The 13,437-nt window shown below is 42.5% G+C and overlaps 3 protein-coding genes across 3 annotated transcripts in view; 1 reads left to right on the forward strand and 2 right to left on the reverse strand.

Annotated features, from left to right (window-relative positions):
* The window catches only part of LOC311508893 (tetraspanin-9-like), a 5,342-nt gene extending 3,909 nt beyond the window's left edge, over nucleotides 1-1,433 (forward strand). The window contains exons 5-6 of the mRNA XM_084573880.1: nucleotides 912-995; nucleotides 1,084-1,433. Of these exons, the coding sequence (XP_084430006.1) occupies nucleotides 912-995; nucleotides 1,084-1,155 (156 nt within the window). The 3' untranslated portion in view covers nucleotides 1,156-1,433. The remainder of the gene's footprint in view (nucleotides 1-911; nucleotides 996-1,083) is intronic.
* Nucleotides 1,434-2,812: 1,379 nt separating this feature from the next.
* amdhd1 (amidohydrolase domain containing 1) lies at nucleotides 2,813-7,400 on the reverse strand. Its single transcript, XM_084573218.1, has 9 exons — nucleotides 7,235-7,400; nucleotides 6,652-6,758; nucleotides 4,765-4,829; nucleotides 4,416-4,693; nucleotides 4,103-4,328; nucleotides 3,776-3,900; nucleotides 3,592-3,685; nucleotides 3,358-3,518; nucleotides 2,813-3,206 (listed from the first exon to the last, which is right to left on the reverse strand). The coding sequence occupies exons 1-9, from the start codon at nucleotides 7,369-7,371 to the stop codon at nucleotides 3,101-3,103; spliced, it is 1,299 nt and encodes a 432-aa protein (XP_084429344.1). The 5' UTR covers nucleotides 7,372-7,400; the 3' UTR covers nucleotides 2,813-3,100.
* A 160-nt stretch (nucleotides 7,401-7,560) lies between these two features.
* snrpf (small nuclear ribonucleoprotein polypeptide F) lies at nucleotides 7,561-9,931 on the reverse strand. Its single transcript, XM_084573219.1, has 4 exons — nucleotides 9,814-9,931; nucleotides 8,942-9,067; nucleotides 8,104-8,168; nucleotides 7,561-7,817 (listed from the first exon to the last, which is right to left on the reverse strand). The coding sequence occupies exons 1-4, from the start codon at nucleotides 9,814-9,816 to the stop codon at nucleotides 7,751-7,753; spliced, it is 261 nt and encodes an 86-aa protein (XP_084429345.1). The 5' UTR covers nucleotides 9,817-9,931; the 3' UTR covers nucleotides 7,561-7,750.
* Nucleotides 9,932-13,437: the final 3,506 nt, after the last annotated feature.

Raw genomic sequence — 13,437 nt, forward strand, 5'->3', positions numbered from 1 at the left:
AATGGGGCACCGAGACGCAGCTTCTAAATAACGCATTATCTGCCGTGAAACTCGTTAATTTCACCAATATTTTGCTATCGTACGCTAGTGCTATTCCCCGTTGAGTCTGGAGTTACCTGTTACCATCACCCGGGGTCTGTAGATTGACCTACTAACCTCTGACCTGGATGATGTCATCTCTGAGCGCCGCATGCACCCTTGACGGTCGGCTTGTTTACCTGTAATTTGCTACTGCTATAGTTCGTCCACAACCTCAGAATCGGAAAAATATTCAGCCATGTTGTAAAAAAAACTAGCAGTAGCAAATTACAGGTAAACAAGCCGACCGTCGCGGGTGTGCGTGTGGCGCTCAGAGATGACATCATCCAGGTCAGAGGTTAGTAGGTCAATCTACAGACCCCGGATGATGATGAACAGGTAACTCCAGACTCAACGGGGAATAGCACTAGCGTATGATAACAAAATATTGGTGAAATTAACGAGTTTCGCGGCAGGTAATGCGTTATTTAGAGGCTGTGTTTCGGTGACCCATTCACTCCCACTATATGGATTTACATTGATCTAATTATTTCCTAAACGAGTTGTAAAAAACAGTAGTTCCTCTTTAATTAGCTTTGATAACATGATGTCTGTGAATAAAAAAAACATTTCAGACTTGAACCTAACGATAGCACAAAAGTTAAAAGTCATTTAGTGTTGACATGGCTGTTGTTTACTTTAATCACTTGCTAGTTAGCATACAGAGTGAGGTTTAACTTCTTGCGTTGATTCTAAAGGGAACTGTGGCTGTATTATTGATGTGTTAAAGGTCACTAACACCCACTTAGAGCGTGACGTCAATAGAAATCTACTTGGTTTAGTTTTGTAGGTCTAAACGTAGAAATAAAACTCAGTCGTGTCTGTTTTTCTAGGGTTGCTATGAAAAGGTAGAGGAGTGGCTGGATGACAACAAACACCTTCTGGGAACCATCGCTATGTGTGTGTTGGTCATACAGGTGAGCAGCAGCTAACTATCCGACGCTCACATCTCAAACCAAGCAGCACTAAATAACCAGAGTGGTGTCTTTTTTTTTTATCTTTCAGCTGCTCGGCATGGCTTTCTCCATGACGCTTTACCAACAGATCCACCGAGCAGGGAAGAAGTACGAAGCCTGAGGGAATGAACAGCTGAGCTTCGGTACATTTACATATATCACGTTTTATAGCCAGTTATTAAGCCACTTCAAGTTTTTAATCTATCTATGCACCCAGTTACTGTTGTGAATAGCATTTATACTAGTTGTTTTTTTATTATCTCACTATAATGAGTGTTTGTAAGATTATTTGATGAGAGACTGAAAAGACAGAGTAGGTTTATCTGGCTGCCTGTGGAAAACTGTTTAGATTAAAGAGTGTTCTGTACTAACCTGTTGAATAAAGACTCATCACACCTAGAAGAATGTCAGGTGATCATTACTTCTACTTATCTTCACTCTGTCGTTTAAATATCTGCTTCCTGTCGTTACTGAAGAGCTGAGAACATGATTCTAGAGCAGGGCTGTCATTTTAGTTCGGGGGCACATTCAGATCGTAAAGATCGTAATGAGAGATAAATATAAATATAACGACAACTTCTTTCTTTGTTTTAGTTCAAACTAGTACATTATGAAAAATCTCTGTTAAGGTTCACTTTCATCCTCCTCCTGACTTTCAATTCTGCTCCTCCTTCCCCATCTACTTTTCCTCCTTTTTTCTGTTCCCCCTTCTCCTTCCACTCCTCCTCCTCTTCTTCCTTCCACTCCTCTTCTTCTTCCTTTCTACCTCCTTCCACTCCTCTTCCCCTTCTTCCTCCTTTCTTTCTCCTCCTCCTCTTCCTGTCTTTCTCCTTCCACTCCTCCTCCCATTCTGACTTTCTCCTTCCACTCCTCTTCTTCTTCCTTTCTCCCTCCTCCCCTTCCTCCTCCTTCTACTCCTCTTCTTCCTCCTCTTTCTTTCTCCTTCCACTCCTCTTCTTCCTTTCTCCCTCCTTCCTCTTCTTCCTCTCTTTCCCCTTCCTCCCCTTCTCCTCTTCCTTTGCTAATTATTCCAGTCCTCATATTTGTCACCCCGTTCTAGACAATCTGTTAATATAGTGATACAGATTAACAGCAGTAGAATCAATAATGTCTCAATGTTCATTTTAACCCAAAGAAAAACTTTGATATATTTTTATAACAGCGTTTTTACCTTCATAGCAGTTACTTTAGCAATGATAGCAGTATTGCAACTCTGTAAACATGCTTTCATTATGACTAAAAGTATTCGTAATTTTACTTGAGTAAAAGTGCAGAAATGTTATAATAAAATCTCTTAAGTTACAAGGAATATTCTGAATGTAAATATTTAAGCTTTTAATCTGAAATATGTGTCATTAACTTCACATAAAGTCTGAAAACAGAGCTGCTTAATTATTAATTTGTTTAATTATTTCAATTCTATGACAGCAGCACGAGTATGACACCAGTCAGTTTAGTCTGAGATGCTGCCACTAATAATAATAAATAATAAAAATGTCTCAGCTTGCCACCTCAATCAGAACTGATCAGAAGTAATTTACAAGATCATCCTATAATTTATCATAGTGGAGATGAAACAGCTCCATGTGAACTCTGGTTGGACACATTGGGTGATTCCAGGAGGGACAGAAACACGGAGAAAAGAAATAACGCCCGTGTTAACGTAGCCAGACACATAAAGAGAGCCGCCCCGTACCAAACTGCACTTTGGGAGTCGTAGTTAAAACTTACCGCGAGGTTTATATGTGCACCAGCTCAACTCTCTCCTTTAAGGTTTTAATCAAAGAAGCAGAAGCGGTTCTTAATCTTTCCTGCAGTTTCGTGCCAATTTAAACCACAGACATGCTCCAGCTGTGACTCACGGTACTTTGATCGTAACTATTTAAAAAAAGAAAAAATGAACGGGACTCCGAGAACCAAAATAGCTCCTCAATCTCAGAAACTCTCTGTTGTGTTGCCAGGAAACAAGCAAGAAATGAACAGAGCTAGGCTAGCAGCTAGTGGTTAGCTAAGCTGTAAAGTGTTTCTGGTACCTTCACCGGTCTCAGCCGGGACGTCCTCCGTGGTCACAGGCTCATGGTTCTGTCGTTATCGTAGACGACGTTGCCTTTGATGACGACGTAGCGGACGATCTCCTGATGACCACCCAGCTGGTAAATCAGGTGCTCCCATCTGGAGGAAAAAAACGTGAACCATAAACATGCAGTTTTGACTTTACACTGAGTTTAGTATCAAGTGAAATTCGTAGGCTACCGCGTCTATGTCCCGCAGTGCTTTAAATGAGCCTCAAATCTTGACACATTAATCTGTGGTGTTGATTTACCGTGTGGCGTTCAGGACCAGCAGGTCTCCGTGTTTGTCGACCTCCAGCGACCCGTGGGTGTGCGAGCGGCCGAGGGCGAAGGCGGCGTTGATGGTGGCCGCGACCAGAGCCTCGGGCATGGACATCCTCATGTTGACGCAGGCCAGGTGCATCACTATCGGCTGAGGAAGAGGAAAACACACACGTGAGACAGAGGGACGAGGTTTTAACCCTTCACCTCCTGCTGTTACTCACCATGGAGCAACAGTAGGCGTTTGGGTTGAAGTCGCTGCCGAGGGCGACGATTACACCGGCGTCCAGCATGTCTCTGGCCCGAGGCTGGGGCAACCTAAACACACACACACACATTAGTCGACAACTCACAGCATTAATGAGTGTGTGTGTGTGTGTTTGTGTGTGTGTGTGTGTGTTACAGTACCGGAGAATGTAAGCTGTAGTCGGCAGGAGGACGGCAGCAGTTTTTGCTTTCGCCATGGCAGCGATGCCTTCGTCTGTGACCTCCTCCAGGTGACTGATGGCTAAGGCTCCAAGCTCTGCACCCAACTGACACACACACAGGTTAATGAGGTTATTAGTCTACAGGAAACTAGATTGTTAACTGCAGTTTTTCCCAATAAAAGAAGGTACAATTTCTAATTTGTCCACTAGGGGTCGCACTGTTTAAGTAAGAGAGCAGGCACAGGATGTGTTGAAGACTGTAGCCTCAGTTTGTGACTCAATAAACGTCCAGGAGTGTGTGTGATACCTGAGCGGAGTTCATGGGATGCAGCTCGTCTCCGTGGAAGTTGATGTTGAGCCCCATGTCTTTTCCGGCCTGCAGGATGGAGCGGGTCGAGCCAAGGTCAAACACTCCCTGCTCACAAAACACGTCGATGTTGTCCACTCTGAGCGTCCCAGCAGAGATCAGCTCTTTCAGCCGAGGCAGCTGAACCTGCAGGACGTCCTCTGTGGCTTCTGCTACCGTCTTCCCTCTGGGGAAAATAAAAAAAAAGGTTAGAAGAAGAGAGAGGTGGAGTAAAGATATTTCGGGGTGTGATGCTAACGTCGCCAACGCTTACTTGGGCACTGCGTGAGCTCCGCAGTAGGTTGAGGAGATGTTGATGGGAAGCGAGCGCCTGGCCTCCTCGATCACCTCCAACATCTTGAGCTCAGTCTGCAGCTCCAGGCCGTATCCGCTCTTACACTCCACCAGGGTGGTGCCGGCTCGCTGCATCCGGACCAAGCGGCCCCTGAGGGAGGCCAGAAGGTCGGAGGCGGCGGCGGCTCGAGTGTGCTCCACCGTGAAGTGGATCCCTCCACCGGCCCGGTGCACGTCCATGTAGGTGGCGCCTGCAAGCTGCAGATTATCAAAACGTTAAGGTTTGTAAGAAGTTTGTTCAAAATATATTCTGATTAATAATAATTTACCTTCATAGCAAACTCGTGGACTCTGTCTCCGGCCCAGACTGGATGAGTGTGAGCATCTACCAACCCTGAAACAAGAAGAAGATCCCTTTCCAAATCATGTCAGTGAAAAAGTCCTGAAGTCAAACTATTAAGTGACATTATCAGCTGCAAAAACATAAATGTCCACTGAGACTAGCAGTCTGTGTGATATATAACTTGGGTTTAGGGACCTCCCAGGGGTCCCACAATAAAATCAGAGCAAAAACGTGTCAAGTTTTCCACATCATGCTGCTCACACGTGCCTTAAATTGCTCCCCGGGGGCAAATAAAGTTTTCTGAATCTGAACCCTGATGTAATAAACGGGAAATAAAAGAAGAAAGAAGACAGATAATACACACGTTGTTTTCTAGAGAGTCTTGTTTTTTAATCATTTCGAAAATGTTTGTAAAGTAACTTATAACTACACCGATCAGCCATAAGATTATGACCACTTACAGGTGGTTATCCTGTCAGAGGGTGGGATATATTAGGCAGAAAATGAAGGGAAGGGTTTGAGAGACTCTATCAAGGGCCATTTGTCTAAGAAAACTGAGGCTACTCTACCAGAAGGGCCAGAGTCGACTCTACTTTTTGAGGAGACTGAGGTCCTTCAACATCTGCCGGACAATGTTGAGGACGTTCTATGAGTCTGTGGTGGCCGGTGCTCTCCTGTACGCCGTGGCAGACGCTAATAGACTCAACGAACTGATCCGCAAGGCCAGTGACGTTGTTGTAGAGGTGGAGATGAACTCTTTTAAAGACAGTGTCAGAGATCCTGGACAACTCGTCTCACCCACTCCACAACACACTGGCCAGTCTGAGGAGAACCTTTAGTAACAGACTCATTTTACCCAAATGCCCCACAGAACGCCACGGGAGGTAATTCCTGCCTGTGGCCATCAAACTTTATAACTCCTCCCGCTGAGTGTTGCTCACTCTTAACACTCTCAACACTTCAGACGCTGTTAATTTATTTGCAACCTTTTACCTCTGTATATTGTTTCTTTTACTTTAAATGCATCTTGCTTTATTTTTTCATATATTTTTGTATTACTTTTATTCTACTGTATTTCCTCTGTCAACAAGCAAGTGTCACTTTATGGGAGCAACAGCAACAAAACAAATTCCTTGAAGGATTAATAAAGTGATCTGATTCTGATCTCCAAAACTACAGCTCTTGTTGGGTGTTCCTGTACCAATTAAAAACTGTCAGAGGAAGGAGAAGAGAGGATCAGGAGCAGCCGAGGCTCATCGACGAACGTTGGGAGCGAATTCTAGCCCTGATGGAAATATGTCAGAACGTCACAGTGCGTCACAGGAGTTTGAGGTGTTGCGTTCAATTTCCCCTGACCTCAGTCCAATCGAGCGTCATCTCTGAGACGCGGTGGACACACACAAAAAAAAAGAAGTCTGATCCATTTAGGGCGCCACCTAGCAATTTGTAGGACTTAAAGGATTTGCTGTGCTCCTGGAACGTTTTGGCAGAACAAAGGCCGACGGCACTAAAAGTTTTTACGACTAATCCAGTCGTAGTCGTGTGTTAAATAAATAAAACACTCCCGATTCCATTCTTTCTCTTTCTCCAACTATCTGAAGAGTTGTATTCACCTGCTAAAACAAACATATTTAGATCGTACGTGATCAGGATCAATCTGCATTAAAAGCATCAGGTAATTATCCCAAAAAGGTTTAAAGTATTCCTAGCTCAAGAGCTGAGACTGAATATCTGCACAGTCAACATCTTGGCGCCAGATACCACAGCACACCCTCCTCAGAGGACCAGTGCAGTATAAGTCAAGAGGTCATAACGTCACGGCACCTTTACATACATTATCTCTGCGTCAACACAAACCACGGCTGCTACTCACCAGGCAGGACGCACATCCCTGTAGCATCAATCACTTTGTCAAAGGAAGCCTCCGAATACTGGGCCCTGATGGTTTCCGCCGGCCCCACGGCTTTAATCAGCCCATCACTGGATGGAGAAACGACTGTCATCGTCAGTGTTCACTTTAAAGCAACGCTTGGAGCTGGACCGACAGCTGAGAAAGTCGAGCCAGCTCTTAAAATAAGCAGTGCACAAAAAGATAAACGTGGCATTTCCTCCTTTTTATCCACAAGCGATAAGAAATTATAAATAGTATTTAACTATTGTTTTTTTTGTGTGTGTAATGAGCCACTGCGGCCACCAGGGGTCGCCACTGGGCAACATTTTCACACAAGCTCTCATTGCTGCAGAATTAATCTTTACACATGTCTGCAGATTTAATAGCAGCTATAAGACTGACAACTTACACAATTTGAGCCACATTTACTCGCATAGCGTTTATCAAAATGCACAACAAATAACAGCTTTCATTAGCTCATCTGGATATATTTAAATCTACTAAACTCCCTTCCATTTCTTACCCGTGTCAACACTTATATTCTTTTCTTTAAATTTAAACTTACCGCCCTATTACAATGCTGCCATTTTCAATCACACAAAGATTTTGCATCCCATGCTTGATCAGGTACTTCTCTCCGTTGTTGCAGATCAGAACCACCTGTTTGGCATTTTTCACCAGGAGCCTGTAATTTCTGGACATGTCGACTCATCGAGAGGAAAAGACTTGAGCAGCAACCGAGGGTTCAGGTTAGTTAGGAAAGCAGGCAAATATTTGTCCAGTAGAGGTTAAAGTGCAGAGAGAAAGAGAGAGGGAGGGGGCGGACCTTTAAAGGAATTCACACAAAAAACATTTTAAGAAAGGGTACAATAATCATTTTATTGTGTGTTTCTCAACTTAATATTGGTTTCACGTACAGTAAAAAAAAAAAAAAAAAAAGAATCATTTCAAAGCTCCCTGAAAAAAAACAAAAACAAAGAAAAGGTTTGTTTCACATGGTGAAAACACAAACATACGTTAAATCAACTACAAGGTACAATCACACTGAGACAGAACACGGGCCGAGTCGCCTCCACCAGCATCACTCTCTCATTTCTCCATCTTCTTCCTCCTCTTCTACGCCTCTGATGTACAACACATTATTGCACCTGAGGGAACGAGACATAACATTGTGTTTTAACTGGGGGGGAGAAAAATATGACGTTAATAATCAACACAGTTTCGTTAAAGTGGTTATGAATCTCAAGACGGAGGCAATAAAAACAGCTTTCTCTGAATTGTTAATCCCAAAACTCTTCAGATTCCTGTTATCTCATGCGTCTTGGCAACATTCCTTAGAAAACATTTTATGCAACCTCACTGAAAGGAAAATTAAGAAAGTTTCTACTGAACTGGTTACGGATAAAGATGAAAAGCTGTTTAAACTGTACATACCTGACAAGCACTTCACCTAGATGGCCTGCCAACGCTCCATCCACAAACTCTTCTGTGTTTGCCAGCTGTCAGGGAGTCGTGTAAAAGGGTCAAAGTGTCAGAACAGTAATGAGTCGTTTTTTTCTTCCTTTCTTGTTAGATTTGTTATGGAAGTGTTTTAAAACAAAGGTGATGCAGATGTGGATGCATCATTAAATCCTGTTCAGCAAAAGCGAGGTCTCGGGAAACATGGGTCCTTGTTTCCAGTGCGTTGCGTGGCACAGCACAGCATGGGATTAAAGTTTTAAAAGGATGTTATAAAGCTTAGTTTTGGGTTGTTATTTTAGCTGTATGTTCACTGTGTGAAGCTGTTAGTTTCTAGGTCTAATCTACTAAACCTCTACAGATACACAGACTACTGTACATCCTTCAAAACTAAATCTGAACATTATATCCTTCATAAAGTGTGGATTTATTTTATTTTTTTGTACCTGACAAACCTCCAACTGAGCTTAACATCATAATTAATGATGGAGAAAAATATTTTAACACTTGTGCCAGAGCTATAGACAAATGGGATCTACAAATACAGGTAAGTTTATGGGCTCTGAGTGAAAGTAATGCATTAAAACAGCCTTTTTGTACCCTTGAACAAATTAACAACTAAACGTGTACAGTTTGCTTTCTATGGGCAAATATGCACACGAGCATCAAGACAAACAGCTAAACTGCCCAAACAATAACAGGTAAAAACATTACACAAATGCAAAACTACGTAAAACTCAACCTGCACAGTTTATAGCTTCTATATCTGACTCACATGGTTGATGCAATGCGACTTTTAAAATATATTTCCCACCTGCATGTTCATGTATCCGTCCACAGACACCAGGTAGCCTTTATACTCCATACCCCACTTCAGTTTCACCATCACTGGTTTGCCTGTCAGGCCGTTCAGGAAAGGCTTCGGGTTCAGAGGTAAACTCTGGAGAACAAAATATGACACAGATGAGTACACCAACTTCACTACATTTGCCAAAATAACACATGGTATTAATATTTATAGATGACTAATATTCAAAGTAACTGTGCATTTTCTAATATACGAGTTCTAACAGTTAATTCGGACTTTTAATAATTAGTACTTATGGTATAAAACGTTTGCAACTTTGCAGAAACCTGCCTGCACCATCCTGGATGCTTTGCAAGGAATCATGCATCCGTTTAAACGTTATTTTACAAAAGGAAGTGAGTCCAGCTTTCCAGAAAACAATGCAATTATGCTGCAAAAAGCCAATATACGCAAAACTGCACGGTTACAGGAGATAGCTACAGTTTTACGTAAAGGAATCATTGCGAAATAGAGCAATTATTGGTCGAAAAGGACGTGCCAGCTAAATTAGACGATTTTAGAATGGAGTCTGGTGAGGCTTAATCTCCACAGATTCAGACCGGGCTAAAAACAAAACAAAACAAAACCAAAAAAAACACGTTTCACTTCAAGCAAAACAGTGCATCAAAGTTTAGTTTTCCATTCATTTAAGTTGTCGTATATTATCGTGCCTGTTTGGATAAAGAGCTTTATTCATTCGGTCGAAGTTATGAATGAGAAGCTAATGCTAGCGCTACCCAGCTAACATGCTAGCTAGTACCAGCGCGCGGTGCTAATAAAAACAAGACAAAACGAAGTACAGTGGAAGTTAAAAGCAAATATTTTAGAGTTTTACTCACCATTTTTGTTCAAAATTAAATATTCTTTAGTGAAGAAACTAAACGTTTATAATAGCGCTTCGTCACAACAACGTTAGCGCTTCACTAAACCAGAAGCACACGCTTTACCGCCGAACAGGAAGTAAAAACCCTTTGACCTCCGAGGAAGTCCTCACGTTTTTACGTGCTGCCACCTAGCGGCACACTGCAACACCGCCCTCCAGAGAAACTGCAACTGCTTCACTATCCACATGATTTTACTGATTCTAAGAAAGACAACTGATATTTTATGAATCATAAAATAATCTTATGTCTTTAATAATTAGAATTACCTGTAATAAAGAATATTTTAATGCTTTAATCATTGATTTTTAGTCAAGAGATGCAGAAATTTAATTTAAGGCACATTTGCAGCATTGCAGCACAGTTTAAAGATAGTAGCACAGAAAAAAGAAGTAATAAAACATAAAATAAATACAAAAAAAATAAAGAGAAATCATATTATTTGAGTTTCAGTAATTTTTCAAAATTCCATTTAGTTCATTTAACACCCAAGGAGAGTCATAATTCTATGTTCTTCTCAAGTATATCCCCAGCATCACTGTCACTTGAGCAGCACTATACTGTATGTTTAGTACCTGCTCTACTTATATCACTTTGGCATTAAACTTGCTGATGATTTATTCACAAATCAAAAACTGTGACCTGTTTAGAAGCAAAAAAAAAGAAAAAGTGAAATGAGTGTCATATCTGGGTCGTCCTAACTCTCTGTCTGGGCAGCTATTTCTCTCCGGGCGCAAACAGTCTGAAGAGTTCACATTTTTCTGCGCTGAAGCGTCCAACTGTTACTGAAGCATGTGACAAGTTCAAACCTGATACGGTGAATATAAAACTAACATCTGACTTCCTACAGTAGAGGGGCGCGCTCTGGTAGAAAAATTCCTCAGAAATTGCACCAAAGCTTTCGTTGCATGTCTGAAATACTCGTGTCCTTACATCATTTAGCTTATTTTTTTTCTTCCCGCTCGTTCTGAGTTGCCCTCTGTGTAATTAACCGGCCTTGTCAGTCAGCCACGGTGTCAGTTGTGGCATGAAGATGATGTGTGTGTGTTAAGAGCAAGGCCGGGGCCAGAGGGATGGCCAGGGGTCTCTGTGTGCCTCCGGAGTCAGAGGGTAATTGGCTTGTACTATAACCACTGTGTCAACATGAGTTTATGGATTGGAATTACCAGAAAGAGAGTAGAAATTACTAGAATTGAAAGTAAAAATTAACTCGAAGGGCTGCAAAATGGCCAGAGCATCAATAAAATTACTTTAAAGAGCAGAAACAACCAAAGTGAGATGTGAAATGACTACGACAAGACCTAAAATTACCAGAAAGAGACAGAAAAAAGACAAAAAAAAAAACCCAAAACAAAGTCGAACATTATGACAGAGAGGAGAAAATGATCTAAAACCACCACAAAGAAATAAAAAATGACCAAGATGACCATCAACAAATACAGAAAGTTTCAAAAAGTTGTAAAACAATGACCAAAAAAAAGAGACAGAAAAGCAAATGCAAAGAGAGACAGAGAGAGAAAATAACCAAGAGAAAACGGCGACTTAATAAGGAGATGCTAAACTACCATAAAGAGAGGACAAATGAGCAGAAACAACGTGCAAAATGACTAAAAAACGACACAAAACGACGATGAAGTGCTGCAAAATAACAAAAATTGATGCAAGATTGTCAGAAAGACACTCAAATCTTGACAAATAAAGTAAAAATAAACTCAAAGAGACTAAAAATTAAAAATAAATGTAGATCAGTGACCACAAATTGACATAAACATTCCCAAAATGACAACAAAGACTGAAACTGAGCCACAAAACGAGACAAAACTACTTCTATAAAGAGGATGTGAATGTCTTGCTCCAGTGTATCGTGAGATATGTGGCTTTTTATTGATATATGACTTCACATTAAACGATTTAAAGCTGTTTTATTTGGCCGTGATCTCTTTCTAAATCATTTATTGACTCCTACAAACCGTAAACCTTTGTGCCGCAGCCGGTCTGATCTTTCCAGTCTGATGCAGGTCAAACGGGCCTTTGAAGTCGGCAGCGGAGAGAGAGACGAGGGCCGCCTGGTTGTTACGAAGACGAGAGTTCACGTTGAGCGGGCCTGCAGGAAGAGCACAGCACGGGGGCCCCCGCAGACCGAACCAGCTGAGTGTAAAAAGCCCAAATAACATTTTAGAGGCGTGATTGTGACGCTGGTCCAAACAATACCTGGAGACTCGCGTCTGTACGCCGTATGAAGCTGCAGCCTGCAGGTGGTTGGAATAGCTTAGCTTTACTTAAAGAGGGGTTCTCCTTCACAGAGAGAGTACAGGTGAGATAGTTTAACTTTGCCCACTGCTGATTGGACACGGGTCAGAGGCACAGAAAGCAGGTCATGGTCCGATTACACAGCAGACGGAGGAGCCAAAGCCATGCTGTGTTCACTGGAGCTTCACCCAAACGGGCCGGAGCAGGAAAGAACACTTCACCAACATCAGCTTTCTACCTGCTATTTTCCACACTTCCTAAACACATGGGGGCGCTCTGCAGCCCGCGCACCCTTAATGATGCAGCTCATGCAGAGGCTGGAAAGCTCTTCACCTCCAGGAGCTACACTGTGGTGTTAAATCTGATTTTAAAGCTGCTCCTGAGTTCATTTCTTCAACGTAAGAATGGCTTCATCCTGTCCCCCTCTTTGGTTTTATGGGCTATTAGGCAGCCGTCGTTGAGAACAGACGCTCATGCGGAAAGCAGAACTGGAATTGAAGAGCTTGCAGTTTATTGGCTTGCATATTTCACTGGGTTTGTATGGAGACCAACAATGTTGTCAACAAGGGCCGCAGTCGGGATTCGTCCGAGGAGCCGGTCTGTGTCTTTGTGCTTGTGCATCCGAAGCAGATTAAACGGAAATGTGGATACGAGGACTTTATTTAGATTAACATATCTCCACTTTTCACTTTCTCTAAGGCAGGTGTGAAGAATCTGGAACGTGAAACAGGAAGAGCTGCTGTTAGCTGGGAGGCTAGGAAGCTAAGAAGAGCTTCACGCCCTCGTCACGCAGAGCAGGGCGGTCTGTCTGCAGTTTATTCATTCTACATCACCTTTGTCTTTGTTTTTATTTGGTCCAACTAGTGCCAACAATCCCCAGACACTCACAGACACCGGCCAAGGGTCAGCTGTCGGCTTGGTGAGTCACCTGTCTTCTGTTCAAAGTACTCGAGAGCTACACAGCTCGTAGTAGTAAGTGTTTATTTATTTTTCTATTTATACGTCTTGCAACTCAGCGTCACAAAGAATGTGTTTGTTTCCACTGGTGTACCTAATGAAGTGGCCGGTGTGCGTATACTTGAAATAATTTGAGCTGCAGTGAAAAATCAGGATCAGTAGAAAGGAAGTGATGAAGTTTTGGAGAGAAACCGGAGTTGGACCCTTTTAGCTGCGCAGGGCGGCCTCTCTAGGGGTCTGGGACCCTTATGTTGAGACCCCACAAGCGGAGCTCAGACTGGAATGTTCCTTTAAGTCGGAGGAGAGGCGGAGCCGCGACGCAGCGCTGTCACTACACCACCACCACCAAAAGCACCAGCACCAGCAGCAGCAGCA

Source organism: Chelon labrosus (genome assembly GCF_963514085.1).
Source record: "Chelon labrosus genome assembly, chromosome: 23".
Taxonomy (NCBI): Eukaryota; Metazoa; Chordata; class Actinopteri; order Mugiliformes; family Mugilidae; genus Chelon; species Chelon labrosus.